Consider the following 20945-nt stretch of genomic DNA (forward strand, 5'->3'; position numbering starts at 1 on the left):
ATTCCATGCAACCATGTAAGATGAAGGCATTACCTAGCCCTGTGTGTATCTTGTGCTAATGAGTTTAAGTTTCCTTCTGTAGGCCAGCAGCTCCAGATGAGGGGAGGAGGTAGGTCAGAAATACTTAGGAAATGATAGGCAGAACTGTGGTTTCATTTTTAAGCCTGATGGTTTATTCTTGAGCATTGATTGTGTTGTGATTTGTAGCTTATACATGTGTATAATCCCAGCTAATCTGGAGGGCTGAGGCAGGAGGATTACAAATTCAAAGCCAACCTCAGCAATTTAGTGAGACCCTTTTTCAAAATTAAAAATAAGTAAGTAAGTAAATGAATAAATAAATAAATAAATAAAAAGGGCTAGGGGTGTACCTCAGTAATAGAGTACCCCTCGTTCAGTATCCAAACAAACAAACAACAATAAAAAAAGAAGAAGAAAAAGAGGATAAAATAAAGTATCAAGGAGCTTTTTACATTACACAGATCACCTATTTGTATAATGTAAAAGTTGCATTTTACATTGACAGTGTTGAACAGGATAAATGTTTATTGGATTTTTCAGAATCTCAACACTGAAGAACTATATTTTTGAGCAGTTTTAATTTTTGTGTCTGTGGTGTGGTGAATTAAACCCAGGGCCTTGCACATGCTAGATAAGCACCCTACTGCTCAGCTGCATTCTCAGCCCTGAGCCATTTTTCTAAAAATGATGATTGCCATTTATATAGTACTTTACAGTTCATAGAGGACTTCTTCCATTCTGAGTAAGTGCTCTGATCTTTTTAAGCTTATTTTAATTTACTGAATTATTTATTTAATTTACTAAATTAACCAAAATATTATGACTGGACCCCGTCTGACATGATCTGCCTATGGCCTATGTTCCCCCACCCCCCCCATAATCACAGAACAAGGTTCGGGGAGGTCCTGCTCTTGTAGTAGTAGCACCAGGATTGCCAGTGCAGTAAAAACAGTGCTTTTTATTTCAAAGTTGAAGAGCATTCTTTTAACTCAGAGTTCCCATGTCAGGACTATTCCTCTGCAAAGAGCCTTTTATTATTGGGTTCTTTGTATATATATTTTTTAACCTTATGCCTTTTCCCTAGCACAAGTTTTATGCTGTCCTCATTTTGTATCTACTCTTCCAACCCCTAATTTTTGCTGTATGCAGGAGAGATTTCTTTAAATTGGCATATCAGTGGCAAGTATTAGTCAAAACTTCCAACAGTGTATACTAAATGCTGAGTATTCATTCTGGCCCTTGAACTGTGCCATTATAAAGATTTTAATGTTTAGCATCAAAATTAACTAAAAACAATTTTGTTATTTTTAATTACCAATTTTAAAAATATTGAACTGTAAAACACATAATTTGTAAGTAGGCAACCAATGGATTTTTTTTTAAACATACACCTGTTGTATACCTTATAACTCTGCCATGCCATTCAGGATAGAAGACATGAACAGCACCCCAAAAATAAGTAGCCAAGAGTTTTTTAAACTTATTTTTTCCTTTTTGTGCTTCCTCCCTTCCTTTCTTATGCCATTAACAAATCTTTTGTTACACAATGTGCAAATATTGTGCTGGTGATATAAAATTATTTATATAATGTATTAGTATTTAATGCTAACCAAGGCTGAAAGAGTTTTTAGGATGTTCATATACTGTTAGGAGAGAATAAATTGGTACAGCCCCTTTGGAAATCAGTTTAACAGATTATATTTGAAGTCTTAAAATTGTTTATAATTTAGACCAAGTGTTTTTAATTTTAAAAATCTATCCTGAAAATCATAAATTCAGTTCTAAGATTTGGCACAAAGATTGTCAGTTGTAACATTATTTGTAGTAGTGAAAGTTGTGTAGTAAAAAGTTGGAAGCCACTATGTATCCTAAAGTGGAAAAATTTGAATAACTTTCAGTGCATCTGTATTTTACATCATACATCTATAAAAACTCATTGTTTACAAAGAGCTTTTAACAACACAGGAAAATGTTTTTGCTGTAATTTTTAAGTAAAAAACAGTAAGATACAAATTTTCCAGAGAAAAACACCAAATTAAAGTTTGCTAAAGTGTTTAATAGTGGTGGCTTCTGTGAGGTAAGATTGAAGATCCTTTTCTCACCTTTAATTTTTTTTTTTAATGGTAACAGGGATTGAACCCAAGGGCATTTAAACATTGAACCATGTCCCCAGCCTCTACCTATTTTTTATTTTTTATTTTATGAATATTTATTTTTTAGTTGTAGATGGATATAATACTTTTATTTTACTTATTTATTTTTATGTGGTGCTGAGGATCGAACCCAGGGCCTCTCATGTGCTAAGTGAGCGCTGTACCACTAAACCACAACCTCAGCCCCTTATTTTTTATTTTGAGACAGATCTCACTAAGTTGCTGAGGGCTTCACTAAGTTGCTGAGGCTGACTTTGAATTTGCAGTCCTTCTGCCTCAGCCTCCTATTAGCTGGGATTGTGTACCACCATACCTGGTTAAAATTGTTGACTGAGATAGAATTCACTATTTTAACTATTTTAAATTGTAGAATTCAGTAGTTTTTAATATATTCACAAGGTACAACCATCGTTACTGTCATCCCAAGTTTAATGTAACGTTTCTACCACCCCGCAAAAGGAATACCTCCACATTCTTTCTTCCTCCAGTTCTTGGCAACCACTAACCTACTTTTTAATCTCTAAAGACTGCTGATCTGAAACATTTCTATATATTTTTTTGTTGTTGTTGTAGATGGACACAATATCTTTTATTTTATTTCTTTATTTTTATATGGTGCTGAGGATGGAACCCAGTGCCTTACATGTGCGATACAAATGCTGTATCACTGAGATAACCCCAGCTCCTCTTTTCAACTTTTATTTTGTGGGGTGCATACCAGGAATTGAATTCAGGAGCACTTGACCAATAAGCCACTTCCCCAGACCTATTTTGTATTTTATTTAGAGACAGGGTCTCACTGAGTTGCTTAGCACCTCGCTTTTGCTGAGGCTGGCTTTGAACTCGCAATCCTCCTGCCTCAGCCTCCCAAGTACTGGGATTACAGGCATGCACCACTGTCTTGGCTCTTACCAACTTGATATTATTATCTTTCTAACTTTTGTCAGTTAATGAATATAAAGTGTTACTTCATAATCATTTAATTTGTATTTCTCTGATTTCATAGTAAAGTTAGCATCTTCACAAATTTGCTTGGTGTTTGGGTTTCCTCTTCTATGAACTGATTATATCTTTGATATTTGTTGTGGTCCCTGTTTATTAAAAAGTTAATTTAATTATTCCTTTATATAGTAAAGAATTTTAATACATTTTGCTTAGCTTTCTTGTTATAAATGCTAAAATAGTGGTTTCTTTTTTGATTTTTAAAGTGGAGAAAGTCTCTAGACATGCTTTCAAGCTCATAATAAAATTAATTTTTGTTTTTAGTCCAGATGTCAGAGCATTCCTTCAAATGGATAGCCCCAAACATCAGTCAGATCCATCTGAAGATGAGGATGAAAGAAGTACTCAGAAGGTAGTAAGAGAAATTATGGGGTTTTTTAACAGAAAAATTACTATTCCCCCAAAATGAAATTAGCTACTTTAGGATGACATTTATTCAAAAGGAAGTCATTTTGTGCATAGATTTTTATCTGTAGTAGATTTTCTTACTCTTGAGGATTCCAAAAAACAATATATATATACCAATTACTGATCACTATTTCTTATAAAATGCATAGATTAGTACTTTTTATAGTAAACAATCTAATTCAAGTTAAAGAAAAATTTGAAAATAACAGGTAAGAAGAAAAAAAACAGAAAAAAACTACCCATATTATTGCCACCCAGACCTAGTAATTTTAACATCTTAATGATTTTCTTTTCAGTGTTGTCTTAATGTGTAAGATTTTTTAACTTATCTAAATTACATAGTGTGTATAACTTTATATTCTGCTTTCTTCAGTTTATATCATATTTTTTTACCATTGTATATATTTGTCATCATCATACTTGAAACTATTGTTTTGAATTTTGGTCAGCAGGAAGGACCTTATTCAACAAAAATATATATCCCTTCCTTGGCATTGTCAGGTTTTTTTGTATAAAATAGTCAGTATACCTGTATCAGTTGGCATTCACTTGTATATATTTATTTTTTAAACACTTTAAAAAATTTTTTGTAGTTGTAGATGGACAGAATGCCTTTATTTTATTTGTTTATATATTTATTTTTTATGTGATGCTGAGGATCAAACCCAGTGCCTCACGCATGCTAGGCAAGTGCTCTGCCACTGAGCTACAGCCCCAGCCCTCCACTTTTATTTTTGTTCTATATATACATAGTCATCAGGCATCTCCAATAATTAGGCTATTCTTAATTTTTGTAGTAGATTGAGATAGCAAATAAGTAAAATAAGCTTGTGTCTTATGAAGATATTTCCAACATTTACCTTTGAAAGCTATGGGTAAAGGTAAATTATGATAATATAATCACAAATTCTATATAAATAGAATAGTACCTTTATAATTCAAAATTTATTAACTATTGAATATGTATAAGAAAATTAGAAGAGTTTTATTGAAGTCATTTTTCTTTATAGTGTCTTTTAATTGTGTTATGGTTCTACTTTGGTGTTTTAAAAGATAATAGTATGAGGGCTAGAGTTATATAGCTCAGTGGTAGAGCACTTGCCTAGCACCTGTGAGGCACTGGGTTCCATCCTGTGTACCACATAAAAATAAATAAAGGTATTGTGTCCATTTACAACTAAATTTTTTTTAAAAAGATAATAATGTGAATTGGAACATTAGAGCTAAAGTCTTTGGAAAATAGACATATTTCTTTTATGCGACTTTAGCATTTTTAGTTTGATATTTTTTATTGATTTTTTTAAAAATAAATGACAGCAGAATGCATTATAATTCATAGAAAGTAATACTTTTCCTTCTCTGATGCCCCAGGAGAATTCCCAGTTAAGAGAACAGAGTTAACTCTGGCATCTCTGACATGGTTGCTCCTAGGACAATGTAAAAGAATATTTTTATTTTATCTCCATGTACCTAGTCAGGAAACAACAGCAACAACTAATGGGGAAACATTTGCATAAGAAGAAAAGGTTTTTCCAACTTTGATGCTAATAGCAAATGAATTTTATTGGCTTTTGTGTGAGTGAGAGAAAGAAAATATTATGTTGGAGATTGAATCCTCAGTCTCACATATGCTAGGCAAGCACTGTACCACTGACCTATCCCCAGTACACGAATGAAATTTTTAAAGGAGAGAATTTTATTTCTCTACCTAATTAACAAAAGTATAAAGTAAATAAAATACTGCAGGACTGATGAAGACAGGTACAACAAGAACCATTGGGCATTACTGGTGTCATTATGATTTTATGCAACTCTTCGGGAAAACAATTCATTATATATCAAATTTTTATTTGATTCTATTCACTTAGGAATTTATGTAAATGAATCCTTTACACAGGGAAAAAAGGATGCTATTTCAGTATGATTTATATAAACATTAAAATCAATTTTTATTATCAGATAGCTTCTCCACATATGATTATGTATTTTAAAGAATTTTAAGGTAATATTTTAATCTGTTAAGGTAATATTTTAATCTTTAGCATGCTATTAAGTAAATTCAGTATGTAAAAGTTTGAGGAAAAAACTATATACATATTCACACATCATGAACAACAATCACTTTTAAAAAGATATACAAAGACTTAAAAAATGAAATTATTGTAAATATTTGCAGAATCATCTGTTGGTAAGGTTGTGGATATTTAAAAACATTTTTTCTAGTATTTTTATGTATTCCAATTATGGATTTATACTTTAATTTTAAAAGATTAAACTATTTAAATAATATTTTAAGAATAAAATCCATTCTATCTGGGCATAGTGGCACGTGCCTATAATCCCAGCAGCTGAAAAGGCTGAGGCAGGAGGATCACAACAGGTTCAAAGCCAGCCTCAGCAAAAAGCAACTCACTGAAACTCTGCCTCTAAATAAAAATACAAAAAAGGACTGGGGATGTGTAGTGGTTGAGTGCCCCTGAGTTCAATCCCTGCTACAGAAAAAAAAATTTATTGTAACTATGGTTTTCCATATTTTGCTTGCTACTTATGTGAGAATATTGCTGGTTTAAGTCATTTGGAAAATGTAATTATTTATTAAGAACATTTAGGTGGATAACTAAATGAAGTTCATAGCTGGAAGATATCTTGGAGGACATCTGGACCTCTCCTCCCTTATTTAAAAGGAAAAATAGAGGTTAAGAGAAGTCAAGAAACTTATGATTTCATTTAGTCTTCATCTATTAATATACTGTATTCCCAATTTAGTGATTTGATGTCATCTTTTAAAAATAGGTATGTAGGGCTGGGGTTGTGGCTCAGTGGTAGAGCTCTTGAGGCACTGGGTTCAATTCTCAGCACCACATATAAATAAGTAAATAAAATAAAGGTCCATCAACATCTAAAATATTTTTAAAATAGGTATGCATGTGTAAGGCCCTGGGTACAAAAAAATAATAATAATAAAGAAAAATTATTTTCATCATTTTAGGAATGTACTCCACTAATAAAGTTGTTGCCAAAAAGTTAAATTTCTAACTATATATTAATTCAAGGGACAAATTGTTTGTTATTTAATCGACATTTACTTCTCTGACATATGAAAAAAATGTTTCATTGAATGGAAAATTGATCCAGTTATCTGTACATTCACTAAAAGAATAAGTGTATTGAGATTTAAACGTTGTTTGAATTATGTTGTCAGGTGCTCTCCAATACTAATATTTAAATATAAAAAGTTACTCTCGTGTTACAATTATGCCACTACAGAACAGGTCTCCTTTAACGTACCTCAGAATATTTATAAATTTTTTCGTCTTTTGCTATTTTGATTTCTGGGAATTGAGAATTTATTACATTAAGATTTTTCATGTAAAGGTATTGGTAGGAAATAAATTTTAATTGTAACTATAAAGCCAGTGCCAATGTTGTTTTTTCGTAAGAAACTTACTATACTTCAGAACTTTAAAGAGGTGATAGTATTTGCCATTAAATTTAAAAATACTGTCTTCTGAACATAAGTTCGAAACAAATTTAAATAAAAATATGTATAATATGTGTCTCTAAAAGAAATTTAATAAGATAAAATGTTTTTAGTTCTGATTAAAGAGAAAATTTTAAAAGTTTTGTTCCTATTTATAGCTTATATGAAATGCAATTATATAGAACTCTTGTAAAAGTATACATACTTAGAGCATTTATAACTAATTTAATTCTCTAAATATATAAAGAACTTCAAAGTGAATTTGAAGTATAATTTACCTGTACTTGGCTTTTGTGAAATACGCCTACTTTGGACTGGGATTGTAGCTTGCTGAAGGAGCATATGCTGGAGCCACCTGGTTTGATCCCCAGCATCACAAAACAAAACACTCACTCTGACACGATCACTAGATTAATCTTTCAGAGTTTTGAGCTAAATTTCTCACGAACTACTAATGAGCCAGAATCTTTTATTAGTTAAACTGCTTTATGGCATGTTAGGTGAGTATAGGTTTGTTTCAAAGTTAATACCAGAAATTAAATTTACTATATTAATGGTTGCGAAGAGAATGGCCTATTTAAAATTTTTCTAAAACTGTGATGCTGGAATCAGAAAAATACTGTTGTCTGTATTTGCTTTAGATATCAATTTACTGATCATCAAATTAAAACTGAAAACCCAATATTGATAGTCATCATTGCCATCATCCTATCACTTTCTGTATTATTAATGAACTATTTAAAAATTTGAAAAACAAATAGCCTTTTTAAATCAGTTTTCAAAATGTGAAAAAGATTTCCTCTTAAATTATAGTTTCAGTGCCCATCTCTTTCAAGCAGTTTTCTTTGCTTTTACTGCATTCATTTGCCAACTTTATGATTGATTTTTGGCTTACCTTTTTCCTTAACAACTGCTCTTGAAAGTTATGATAAAATGATTATTTATATTGTTCCCAAATACATATGTGCAGTTATTAAGAATTTTGTACTTTATAATAAAGTTTCTTTAACATATACTGATAGCTATAATAATTGACTGACAATCTTTGAAACTCCAATAAGAATGCTATTGTTTTTTTCTCCCCATTCAAACAGCTACACTCTACCTCACAGAACATCAACCTGGGACCAACTGGAAATCCTCAGTAGGTTTTATTTATTTCAAGCAATCTTTTGATGACATTTTAGGAAGATCTTCTTTAAGAGCATGAAGATATATGTAAATTATACCAGTTTAACAGAGGGGGGCTATAATATATGACTGTAATTACAGTGAAAACAGTACTGTCATATGCTTGACTCACCTAGTGTTCTAGTTTTTCATTGCTTTCAGTAGAGCCCTTCTAAAGGGCTATTTTTTTTAACCCGTAAGTTGTTAATTAGATTTTGTCATTTTCACTGTTCTGAGTGTGTGTGTGTGTGTGTGTGTGTGTGTGTGTGTGTGTGTAAAAAATCAGTTGACCATATTTTCCAACAGACCATAGGTCCTGTGGGGTATTCTTCGGAGGGGTGGAAATTGTCACAGACTGAACTGGTATTCATCTGATACTCAGTGTTGTTGGTGCACCCTAGTTGTTAGCCAACTTGTTCCTGAGGTGTCACTAATGTTAAAAGGTTTTAAACTTTGTCTGATTTCTCTCATATTTCCATATTTATCTGAGCACAGGGGAGACATTTTAAAGAACACATTCTGAGAAATGTTGAACAGGACCAGAGATGGCAAATAGAGACACCATCTTGAGAACACACAATACAAAGGATCCCAGGCTGCTGCCTGAGTCAGTTTGATAAGCACCCAGGTTGATTAGTGATGTCTGTAATGGATTAGAGGAAGGATGTAGTATTGTCATCGTAATTTGTAATTAGCCTTCCAGGATTACTGGATTAACTCCACAGCAATCTTTTATCCCAGGACACATTGCTTTCTCTACCCTTTTCTACCGGGAGAGTGAGTATATACTGATGGAAGAAGTGAACCAAGGATTAGATCCTGGGATACTTCAACATCATGAGGTCAGGGAAGAAACTGGTAATGGAGAATGAGAAGTCAGGAAGGTAGGAGGAAAACCAGGAATGTGGTGTCCTAATGTCAGAAGAAGAGAATGTCTCAAGTAAGAGGGAGTAATTAAACTCCATTAGTATTACTGATAGGACCAGTTAGATAAAGATTGAAAATTGACTACTGGATTTAATAAATCATTGGTGATTTTCGTGAGCAGTCTCAATGGTGTTGGGCACAAGACCTTGATAGGGAAAGGGTTCCTCAGCACCACATAAAAATAAAATAAAGGTTGGGGCTGGGGATGTGGCTCAAGCGGTAGCACGCTCACCTGGCATCCGTGCAGTGCAGCCCAGGTTCGATCCTCAGCACCACATACAAAGGTGTTGTGTCCGCCGAAAACTAAAAAATAAATATTACAATTCTCTCTCTCTCTCTCTCTCTCTCTCTCTCTCTCTCTCTCAACTAAAATAAAGGTATTGTGTCCAACTACAAAAAAAAAAAAAAGAATTCCCAAGTAGTCCTTGGAATATATAATATATGGTTATTTAGTTTCCTTATTAACAACATTGGTGAGGCTCATGGTTAATAAAATTGATTTAGACAGAAGCTACTTTGAACTCACAACTGTGTGTGTGTATGTATTCTGTTTAGAGATATATCTCCATCCTTTTCTCCCAAAGAGAATATTATTGAAGTCCCTCTTAAACAGAACTTAATGGGACTTATAAAAAGGAAGGTATAAAATATTTTATGTAATCAGAAAGTAGATATTATTATTTACGTAAAAAGATGAAATGATAGTAGTATAAAAAACAGGAATTGCCATACGTATCTTGAACCTAAATTTATTTATTAAAGAATGTGGTGCTAGGTGAAAGCACATGAAAGAGAATACAAAAAGAAACAGAAGGGGCTGGGGTTGTGGCTCAGTGGTAGAGTGCTCACCTAGCATGTGCAAGGCCCTGGGTTCGATCCTCAGCACCACATAAAAATAAAATAAAGATATTGAGTCAGTCTACAACTAAAAAATATTAAAAAAGAAAATGGAGGCAGGCCTCAGGGACCAGCACCACAGGGGCACATCTGAGGGGGGAAAAGCCAGTGGGCCACCACAGGGGGTCTACCACTAGGGTCTGGGTTTTTAGCAGAGCCAAATCACTGGAGGAGTTAGTTACTTTTGGCAGGCAGGGCCAGGTCATGGGAGCAGTTTTGGTGGCGGCATCTTTTAGGGCTGGGTAGGGCAGGGCAGGTAGGGGAACAGTAGGGGAAGTTCTTCGGGGCTTATTTTCCACATCCTTCACTAGGAAATGTTTAAGTTAACATCTTTCTAATTTGTAGGAGGCTAATTCTTGTCATTGTTAATTTATTTCAGTGCAAAGCCAACTGACTTTGATTTTTTAAAAGTTATTGGAAAAGGCAGCTTTGGCAAGGTAAGCATGTTTTCATTTTCTCATTCAGTGAATAAGTACTTAAGAAATGCATTTTTGGGCTGGGGATATAGCTCAGTTGGTAGAGTGCTTGTCTTGCATGTACCAGGTCCTGGGTTCAATCCTAGCACCAAAAAAAAAAAAAAGAAAGAAAGAAAAAGAAATCCATTCTTATATGTGTGAGCCATAGGACTTTTTTGTTTGAAGGATATGAAGTTAAGATTCATTCCTACAAATAGGAAAGATGTTAACTTAAACATTTTCTAGTTAAGTGATAACAGAATAATTAAGGAAATAAGCCATCTACTCAATTTCTAAAATAAAGTTTATTTATTGAACAAGTATTTGTTGAGTACCAAGTACTCATGTGGGCACTGTTTAGATACTGTTGAAAAAACTGACATGTTTACTACTTTTGTGATGCTTACCAGCTAGTGGGGAAAATAGTCCACTAAAATTTTGTAGTCATAGCTGGGGATAGTGCATGTCTGTAATCCCTGCTATTTGGGAGACTGAAACAGGGGGATCCAAAGTTTTGGCCTGTCAGCAATTTAGTGAGACCCTGTATCAAAATAAAAAGTAGAAAGGACTAAACATAGAGCTCAGTGATAGAAGTCCCCTAAGTTCAATTTCTAGTATCAGAAAAAAAAATTGCTATCAAGTGAACATAAACAGTAAAGGGGCAATGATAGAAATGAAGACTGGGTGAAGTGACAGAGGACAATAGGGCAGCTATAGGGGGGATCTCTATTTAAATGTATCGGTCAAGGATGATGTCTTTGAAGATATGCTATTTAAACTGAAGCTAGAAAGACAAAAATAAGCATTTGTAAATAGGAGTTAGAGAAGGGAAGGAATGTGCAAAAACCCTGCTTATTCTTATACAGTATCACCTGAATTGTTGAACTGTATTATGGAAGGAGAACCACTTAAGGTTACCAGGAAAAGTGTCATAGATAATTTACCAAAATCATCTAATATATTTAAGGGCTTTTTGCATTATTTTTCAATCTGTAATAAAAATGAATATGTATGTGTTTATTTATATTTTGGTATCTGTGGTCGTTTTTTTTTTTTTTTAATTCCCTTGAGACCAGAAACTGACCAATTAAACCCATGTATATTTATTCATTCACCAAATATATGTTGACCAATTTCTATATATTGGGCATTATGCTACTATTAAGCAACAGAAAGCTAGAAGGATTAATCTAAAAATGCTTGTAATCTGTTGGGATGCTAGTCTGTTATTAAAAACAAAAGCATTAGCCAGGATCTGTGATGAATGCCTATAATCCCAAATACTTGGGAGGCCAAGTCATGAGGATCGCTAGTTCAAGGCCAGCCTGTGTAATATTGTGAGACCCCCTTCTCATCTCAAAAACAACAAAAAAAAAGGCATTGTATTTTGGAAATATCATTCTTAGATATAGAGTCGAACAGAATTCATTCTTGCATATAATGTGAGGTATAGAGTCACAGCTCATTTCTTTCCATGTGGATATTTAGCTGATTCTTACAGAATGCATAAAAAGATCCCCAGTGATCTGCAGGGTCACCTTCATCGTGTATTCAGTGTTCACATATGTACAGATCCATATTTAGATTTTATAGTTTGTATTTCTGTTTCTAGATTTTATATTTTGTTCCCTTGATTCTGACACCAGTGTCACATTGTCTTGATAACTGTTGCTTAATATCCAACAGAATAAGTTCTTTAATCCTTGTTCTTCTTCAAGAGGCCATTCTTAGCCTTTCTACATATCTGTACAAATTCTAGAGTCCTGTCAATTTCTGCAAAAATTCAGTTGGAATTTTATTTGGATAAGATTGAATATATAGATAAATTTGAGGAGAATTGGCATCTATAACATTGAGTCTTTCAATCCATGATCATGTTGTAATCTTGTTATTTTAGTTCATTTTTAAGTTTTCTTCAATAATATTTTAGTGTTCTCTGTAGAATTTTTTACACATATCTTTAACTAGATTTATTCCTAGGTGTTTCTTTTTGATACTGGTGAAACATGGTTTAAATTATTGAAGCTGAATATAGGCATTACCTGTGAAACATTTGTTCTTTGCTTAGCTCTCTAAAAGAAATGCATGTAAACTAGGAAAAGCATGTACCAACATGCTTGTAGAATCAATCTAAATATCTATAGATGAAACGGTGAATACATATTGTAATTGAATATTCTGCACAGCCATGAAAACTATGTTACCTGCCACAACATGAATGAATATTATATAATTTAGAGTCAAATAAAAAACAGACAATTTTATATGTTTGTTTTCAGTTACATAAAATTTTTAAAAGGACAAAACTTAGCAATTATTGCAAGTTGAGATAGTGGTACTTACCTTGAGGAGGAGGTGCACTGGAGTGGGGCAAGAAGGCTTCATGTTACTTATGTGTTTTATTTGACCAGGATAGTGGTTACACATAGGTGTATTCACTGTAAAAAATTTATTGAGCTGTGCTGACCTTGTGGGTTGTTCTATACATATGCTTATTTAATAAAAATTTTAAATCTTACAAAATGGCAGTGAGGTGCAATAAACCAAAGAATAAAAATACACAAATAGAAGGAAAAGCAAACATGAAAACTTACATTCTACTGGAAAAATACGTAATAAACTGAAAATAAAGGTAGTCCAGTTTGTCTATTTGGCTTCTTAACCAGTGTGTTGTCCAAATCTGTCAACCTGCTGAAAAATTGGCCTAGGTATTCTAATTGCCACATTCCTTGAAGTATTTTCTGGGAATGAATTGAACATGAACCAGTTGAAATACTGGAGAAGCAAAGGCCAGGCAGGTGGTAGTTGTCAAGAAGAGGAAAAAAAGTTTTAAGAAGTAACATTCAACAGAGTCAAATTCTATCAAGAACTAAAAACTGAGAAATGCGAAAAATGCAGTTGAGTAGTGGACATTTTCATACTGAAGATATTTTGACTCCATCTTTATGAACAAAACCTTTTTTGTTTTTTGGTTTTTTTTTTTTTAGTTGTAGTCGGACACATATCTTTCTTTCTTTCTTTCTTTCTTTCTTTTTATATGGTGCTGAGGATCAAACCCAGTGCCTCACACATGCTAGGTGAACACACTATCGCTGAGCCACAACCCTGCCCCTGAACAAAACATTTTTAATAATAGACCTTATTGTATTTTATTAAGAGACCAAAGAACAGTTTTAGACATAGAGAAAAATTGAGCAGAAAATAGAGAATTCCCAGTGCTCCCCAATGCAGTTTGCCCTCTTATTAACATCTTACATTTGTATGGTACATTTGTCACAATTAATAAACTAATATTGACATTATTAATAGAAGTTGGTAATTTGTTTAGATTTCCTTAGTTTTTGCCATGTGTCCTTTTTCTGTTTCAAGATCCTATCCAAGGGGCTGGGGTTGTGGCTCAGTGATAGAGCACTTGCCTGGCATGTGTGAGGCACTGGGTTCGATTCTCAGCACTACCTATAAATAAAATAAAAGTCCATTGACCACTTAAAAAAAAAAGATCCCATCCAAGATAACACATTACATTTACTTCTTATGTCTCTTGGCTGTGACAACTTTTCAGACTTGCCTTTTTTTATTTTTTAGTTTTATTTGGACATAATACCTTTATTTATTTTTACGTGGTGCTGAGGATTGAACCCAGTACCTCTCACATGCTAGGTGAGCACTCTGTCGCTGAGCCAAAACCCAGCCCTTGCCTTGTTTTGGATGACATCAATAGTTTTGAGGATTACTGGACAAATATATTGTAGTATGCTCTACATTAAATTGTAGAATGTCCTATATATTGTGCTTGATGTTTTTCACATGTTTATACTGGAGTTACAGATTTGGGCAAGGAAGACCACAGAGGTATTAGAAATAAACCCCAGCAGTGTTGCTATTTCAGATCAGCTCAAAAAAAAAAAAAAAAAAAAAACTTTGGGACATGTCTATTAATAGTTACATACCTTCAGCAGTAGAGCACTTACCAAACATGTGCAAAGCCCTGGGTTCCACCACACATGCACACATTCTTCCTCAGCTTTCAGGTGGTCTCAAATCCCTTGTAGATGAGTCATACATTACCTAAGAGTGGGAGGGAACATGTTCTGATGTGACTTCATCATTAAGAAAATGTCCTAGAAGGTACTCACATAAGCCACCTATGTTCCTAGGTTATATGGTCTATACCATCATATTCGTGGTCCTTCATTGACCAAAATGTAAGCAGTACACGACTATATTTGCAAAACTTTGAGAATGTCTTCCTTTTTCTGGGGTGAGATCTTCTAGGTTCCTTCAGACTTTTTATAGTATCTACATGCAACCCAACCCATTGCAGAAATCAGTGATACATGGTGCTTCTTTCTCTGAACTCTTTGGAATTTAAAACCTACAAAATGAATGTAAATATAGAACAATACATTTGATAACCTAAAAATCATTTCCTGATTTTTTTTTATATAGCCACGAAGTTTATATTATAGCCTCAGTATTTTCTCCAGGCATTCTTCAAGACTCCGGGCTGACACACAGAGTTCTCATGCAGTGTAGATTTTGGCTCTTAAATTAATAAGATCTCATTATAGAAATGAATTCAGTAATTCTCAATTTTCAGATCAAAAACATTATCTAGATCCCTTGTGTTCCTACTCTTTAGAAAATTTGAGACTTACTGGTTTATTGACAAGACGAGGAAATAATTCCTATAAAAAGATTGAAATTTCTAATAGTTTGTACAATCTTTATAACAGGTTCTTCTTGCAAAACGGAAACTGGATGGAAAATTTTATGCTGTCAAAGTATTACAGAAAAAAATAGTTCTCAACAGAAAAGAGGTAAAATAAAAGAGCTTTCATTTCTCCTGAGCTCATTTTCTTAATTAATAGAATTGTTTTCCTGGTGTCTAATACAAGTCGAACCTTTGCCTTTTTTTCCAGCAAAAACATATTATGGCCGAACGTAATGTACTCTTGAAAAATGTGAAACATCCATTTTTGGTTGGATTACATTATTCTTTCCAAACAACTGAAAAACTTTATTTTGTTCTGGATTTTATTAATGGAGGGGAGGTGAGTTTTGTAATTAGTTTTCTAATATTGATAATGGTTAGAAGAAAAAGCATAATTTTTTTGTAAGTTTTAAAATGACAGCACATTATCAATAGCTTTTTGTTGAATAAAAACAATATTTGAGGGACAGAGTACAGTACAAGATGTGGAAAAGTGTTAACTTGGGGGCTTTAAGCATATGGCGTAGTGGGGAAGATTCATAAAAGAAACTTATATAAATCTACAGGCCATGGGTAGATTCATCACTAAGCTGTGTAGCAAGAGTGATATACTGACATTAGAATAAAACATGGTATGTAATTAAGATAATGATCGTTTCAACAGTTTCATATAAATATCACTCCAGCCTGTCATTTCTAAAATGTATAAACTATTAATCAGTGATCCTTTAATAAAAAGCCCCGTGATGAAGACAGTTGGAAAATGCTTCATGTTGTAGCATCTATTTGGTCATTCATAGTGTATCAGCTTGTTAAACTTTGAGAACATCTGCCTTAAACAAAGGAGTTTTCTTTATTTCTTTTTTTTTCTTTTATACTGGGGATTGAGCCCAGGGATACTCTACCACTTAGCTCAGCCCTTGTTTATTTTTATTTTTTTGTGATAGGGTCTCACTAAGTTGCTGAGGCTGGCTTTGAACTTGTTATCCTCCTGTCTGGGCCTCCTGAATAGCCAATATTACAAGCATGCACCACTGTGCCTAGTTTAAGTAAAGTATTTATTAAATGAAGAAAAATAATGTTTTTTAAAAAATCAAAGTTTCCTTTTTTGTTTGAACTAAATCTATTAATTATATTCCCCAAAACTCTGATTCAGAAGGATATTGAAATACACTTGGGAAATACTGCTAGAATAATTAGAGTAATAGCTAACATGTGTCAAGTATTACTTAGGTTTCAGCACTCTGGCTCTTTGTATTATTTTATCTTAAGAACAATTTTATTATATAAGACAAACCAAGGCACAGAGAAGCCAGGTAGCTGGTTGGAATATTGTGACTTATAAATAAGAATTGGAGGCAGGAATTGAACTCAGGTGTCAGGTATTCTTCTAGGTTCTAAGTAGCTGACTACTCCTGTTCCTCTACTTCTTACCCTCATGGCTAGTTTGTTTGATCTTTGACCTGTGAATCACTCTAAAATTATTTTAACTAACAGATACTGTCATATTTTTACAAAGGAATATTTTGTCCTCTGATACCAGAGGACATTTCGGTATTAATGTAGTACATTTAACTGTAGATTAAAGAACTAGGAGGAAGATGAGTTTCTGTTCTGCAAATCTGAATAAGGATCAGACATAACCTTGGAGCAAGGTTGTAAAAGGAATTTACTCAACTCTGTGTATCTATGACAAAAGTCCCTTAAGATCCAAAATAGAGACAAGATTTTAAGTCCTCTTCCAGACACCATAATTCAGAGATACAAATTAGCCCACACTGTTCCTACCTTGAAGGTTGTCACTTTATTTTCTGTGTGCTAAATACTAACAGATAATGAGACTTTACTGAGAACTTGGCACTTTGCAATTTACTTAAGTTTTAGGCTCTAGATTTAATCTAGACATCTTGACTGCAGAGTCTACTTTTTTTTTTTTTTTTTTTTTTTTTGCAGTACTGGGAATTGGACTCAGGGGGACTTTACCACTGAGCTACACCACCAGCCCTTTTTATTTTATTTTAAGACAAGTTCTCACTAAATTGCCCAGGTTTGCCTCGAAATGGCAATCCTCTTGCCTCAGCTTCCCCAGTAGCTGGGATTTACAGGCGTGCACCACAGCAGCCAGCAGCAAAGCCTTCTCTTAAGCCCACCCACAGAAATATTTGTGTGAGACATGTAACTAAGGAGGAGATCCTTCTGCATGTTTCCTGCTTTATCTGTGGTTTATTCATGCTGTTTTAGGACTTTACTTCTGAGCCCTTTTTACACAGTGACTGCTCATAAACTGAGTGACAGAGGTGGTAAGAGATAGGCTTGTCATCTAAAAGATGCACTTTGCTAAGAGAATGAAATAGAATGCAGTGGAGGGTGTAGGAGTTGAGTGGGGTAGGAGGCAGATGGGAAATAAAGATGAAGAGAAAGTACAGAGGCATCAAGCGCATGGTTTCTGAAAGGAAAGTGAGAAAGCAAGAGATGGGCGAACGAGAAATGAAGGACAGAGATCAGGCAGAGATCCACACAAAGGTTTATTTGTCAAAGTTGACAAATAAAGGCCGACCCTTTATAGAGAGGAGAGAGGCCCCGAGATGTTCAGGTATTGAGCATTTGTTGGGTAGGGGTTTGGAGGTATAGCTGTGGCGCTGTGGGATAGGCTGGGGGTACTTGCATCAGAGGTAGGCGGGTGGGAATAGCATGGCATTGGCTTAGGTTGATGGCACCATGGGGCTTTCCAGGGTCAAGGGGTCATGTCCTTCTGGGATTGGCTTATGGTTGTGGTACCATGGGGTAGGTCACTAATGGGGGTAAACTTATCTCATGAGATGGCAGTTAACATTTAAGATGGCTGCTCAAATGTTAAATCAAGACCCTATAGTTTCATCATGTGTTCCCTACTGTTATTACTGTTATTTCCTCCTCATTTTCATACTTACACTTTAATATTGACATGTAATATTATTTTTTGTGTACTTTCATCTCTTCAGAGGAAACTTAAATATCAAATAAGTCATATGATATTGGGTATATAAACAAGCCTTTCGGAGCTTAGCTTCCTCATTAATTTCCCAACCCAGAATTGTTAGATGGATTAAATTATGCAAGCAGGCAATTTTTTATTTACAAAGCAATCCGTGTGAGCTATTATTAGTGACATGGTTAGACTTTCATTTTAGTAATTCTATTAGCAATAGAATATTGAGCAAATGAGATTAGGAGATCAACAAATACAATATTCCAGTAATGTAGGCCACAGCTAGTAAGAACAGTGGTAGGGGTAAAAAGAAGAAAGTAGTCCAAAAATAATTAGATGATAAACAGAAGCTGGATACAAGGGCTAATGATAAAGGAACGGTGTAGGTAAATCCCAGGCCAGCCCCCATTTATCTTGGTCAGGATATATTATAACTGATCTTTACCACAACCTTTCAGAAGAAGTTAAGATCTTTTCAAAATAATCTTTTATAATCAAAGAGGTTGAATGATTGAACCCAAAAGAGAAGAGCCAGAATTTGAACCAAAGTCTAATCAGCTTCAAATGCTCTTTCCACAATATCTTGTTACCTCCTGTGGCTAAGAGGGCTGAGGAGAACACAGTAGTAGCAGTAAGTCTGAGAGAAGACAAGAGTCTTTGTTTTAGACATTAAACTCATTTGCTTGTAAAATATTCAAGAAATAGTAGGAGATCTTTTCAGGAGCAGCTTCAAGCAGAGGCTTGGACTGGGAGTGTCTGTGTGTGAGACATCAACATAGAGGTGATGGGTAGAATCACTGGAATAGATAAGGTTTCCTGGGAACGTTATTTGGAGGAACATTAATAGTGGACCAAGGGCAGAAACTATCTTCCCTTCAATGTTTGGATCCAAAAGGAATACAAATGGAATTTTCTAAGATAGGAGAAGACCCAAGAAGAGATTATCATCTTGGAATCCTGGGGTCCGTTATCTTCCTGGGGGCAGATAATTTAATGGGCAAAGGACAGGTTGTGAGAAATAAAGTGAAATTAGGAAGTTTAAAAAAGAAATTAAAAAAAGAAAGAAAGAAAGAAATGAACTGGAGCTGGGCGCAAGGCGCATGCCCATGATCCCAATGGCCATGAGGATCATGAGTTCTTTTTTTTTTTTTTTTTTGGTACTGAGGATTGAACTCGGGGGCACTCAACCTCTGAGCCACAACCCCCATCCTATTTTTTATTTTCTTTAGAGATAGAGTCTCAGTGAATTGCTTAGTGCCTCACAGTTGCTGAGGCTGGCTTTGAATTTTTGATCCTCCTGCCTCAGCCTCCCGAGCTGCTGGGATTACAGGCATGTGACACACTGTGCCTAGCAGGATCTCAAGCTCACAGCCAGCCTCAGCAATGTCAAGGTACTAAACAACTCAATAACTCAGTGAGACCCTTTCTCTAAAAATACAAAATAGGGCTGGGGATGTGGCTCAGTGGTTGAGTGCCACTGAGTTCAAACCCCAGTACCCCCAAAAAGAAAAAGAAATGAACTGGAGAGTCCAGTTGCTATTCAGCTCCAGCCAGTTGCTATCATGTTGAATTTAGGACTAATGAGGCAGAACTTCCCATTTTTATTCCTCCACAAGAAACTAAAACACAATTTTTAATCCACCCCCACTACCAAATCCAAGTATTTCAATGTTCTCAACTAATTCAGATTTTTCTGAAACTAGAATCTATCCCAAGCAAATTATATCTGTGAGTTATATTTGTTTTGCTAGCCACTACTATATTTTTGTTTGTTGTTTAATGAAAAAGCAGTCCAGAAAGGCCCAGTAAGTTAATTCCATGGCAGTATCAAACTGTTGGTCTTCATTGATAACCTTTCCTAGAATAGTGGTCTGAAATGGTGAGGACACCACAATAATGAGCATAGAGGTGTACAGGGGAGGCAAGTGAAGTTAGCAAGGATCAACAAAAATGCAGGGTTGAAGAGAGAATGGTATTATTGTTGGACGAGAGACATGGACAAGGAAGGGTCACTGCTCTGTGCTTTAGTGCATTTTTAGCTGATGTTCAAAGTGTCAAACAATTTTTGCTTTATAATTTACTGAATATATTTGTTCAGTGCTATGTGAAGGATCCTAATCACCCTCCCCTTCCCCATTTTGCAGCTGTTTTTTCACTTACAAAGAGAACGGTCCTTTCCTGAACACAGAGCAAGGTTTTATGCTGCTGAAATTGCCAGTGCATTGGGTTACTTGCACTCCATCAAAATAGTGTACAGGTAAACTGTTTAAATAATATATGTAAAAATATTGTTTTGATATTTTATTTCAGGTAATACTCTGTTTTTTTTCTTTCCTTTTAAAGAGACTTAAAGCCAGAAAATATTCTTTTGGATTCAGTGGTAAGTATTGTCTTGTAAAAATCTACTAGTTCTTAATTATTTGTTATTTATGGTGGGGGAAAAAGTCTTAGAAGGTGTCATACTAATGATTGCATTTATATAAAATTCTCAAGAAGATAAAATCATGGAGACAGAGAACAGATCACAATGATTACAAGGGGGGTAGTGGATGGGCAAGTGGAGAGAACACAGAACTATAGGGGCATTCCTCTGTGATGGAATAGCTCTCTATCTTGATTGTGGTGGGTGTTACATCAATCTCTACATATATATTGCATAGAACCACACACACACACACATACATACATACATACACATACACATATACACACAAGTGTGAATGTTCAAAATAGTGAAACTGAGTAAGTC

General features: G+C 34.5%; 1 protein-coding gene across 10 annotated transcripts in view; it reads left to right on the plus strand.

Annotated features, from left to right (window-relative positions):
• Nucleotides 1-20945, plus strand: part of Sgk3 (serum/glucocorticoid regulated kinase family member 3) — a 116790-nt gene that overhangs the window by 81710 nt on the left and 14135 nt on the right. For 8 of the 10 annotated variants that reach the window (XM_077800715.1, XM_026410016.2, XM_026410023.2 and 5 more), the window contains 7 exons: nt 3441-3528; nt 8160-8209; nt 10439-10496; nt 15251-15334; nt 15437-15568; nt 20341-20453; nt 20540-20576. In XM_077800715.1, the coding sequence (XP_077656841.1) occupies nt 3441-3528; nt 8160-8209; nt 10439-10496; nt 15251-15334; nt 15437-15568; nt 20341-20453; nt 20540-20576 (562 nt within the window). Of the gene's footprint in view, nt 1-3440; nt 3529-8159; nt 8214-10438; nt 10497-15250; nt 15335-15436; nt 15569-20340; nt 20454-20539; nt 20577-20945 lie in introns of all 10 variants that reach the window. The other 2 variants (XM_077800713.1, XM_077800714.1) reach the window with 2 other exon arrangements.

This window comes from Urocitellus parryii, chromosome 7, assembly GCF_045843805.1.
Source record: "Urocitellus parryii isolate mUroPar1 chromosome 7, mUroPar1.hap1, whole genome shotgun sequence".
In the NCBI taxonomy this organism is placed as follows: domain Eukaryota; kingdom Metazoa; phylum Chordata; class Mammalia; order Rodentia; family Sciuridae; genus Urocitellus; species Urocitellus parryii.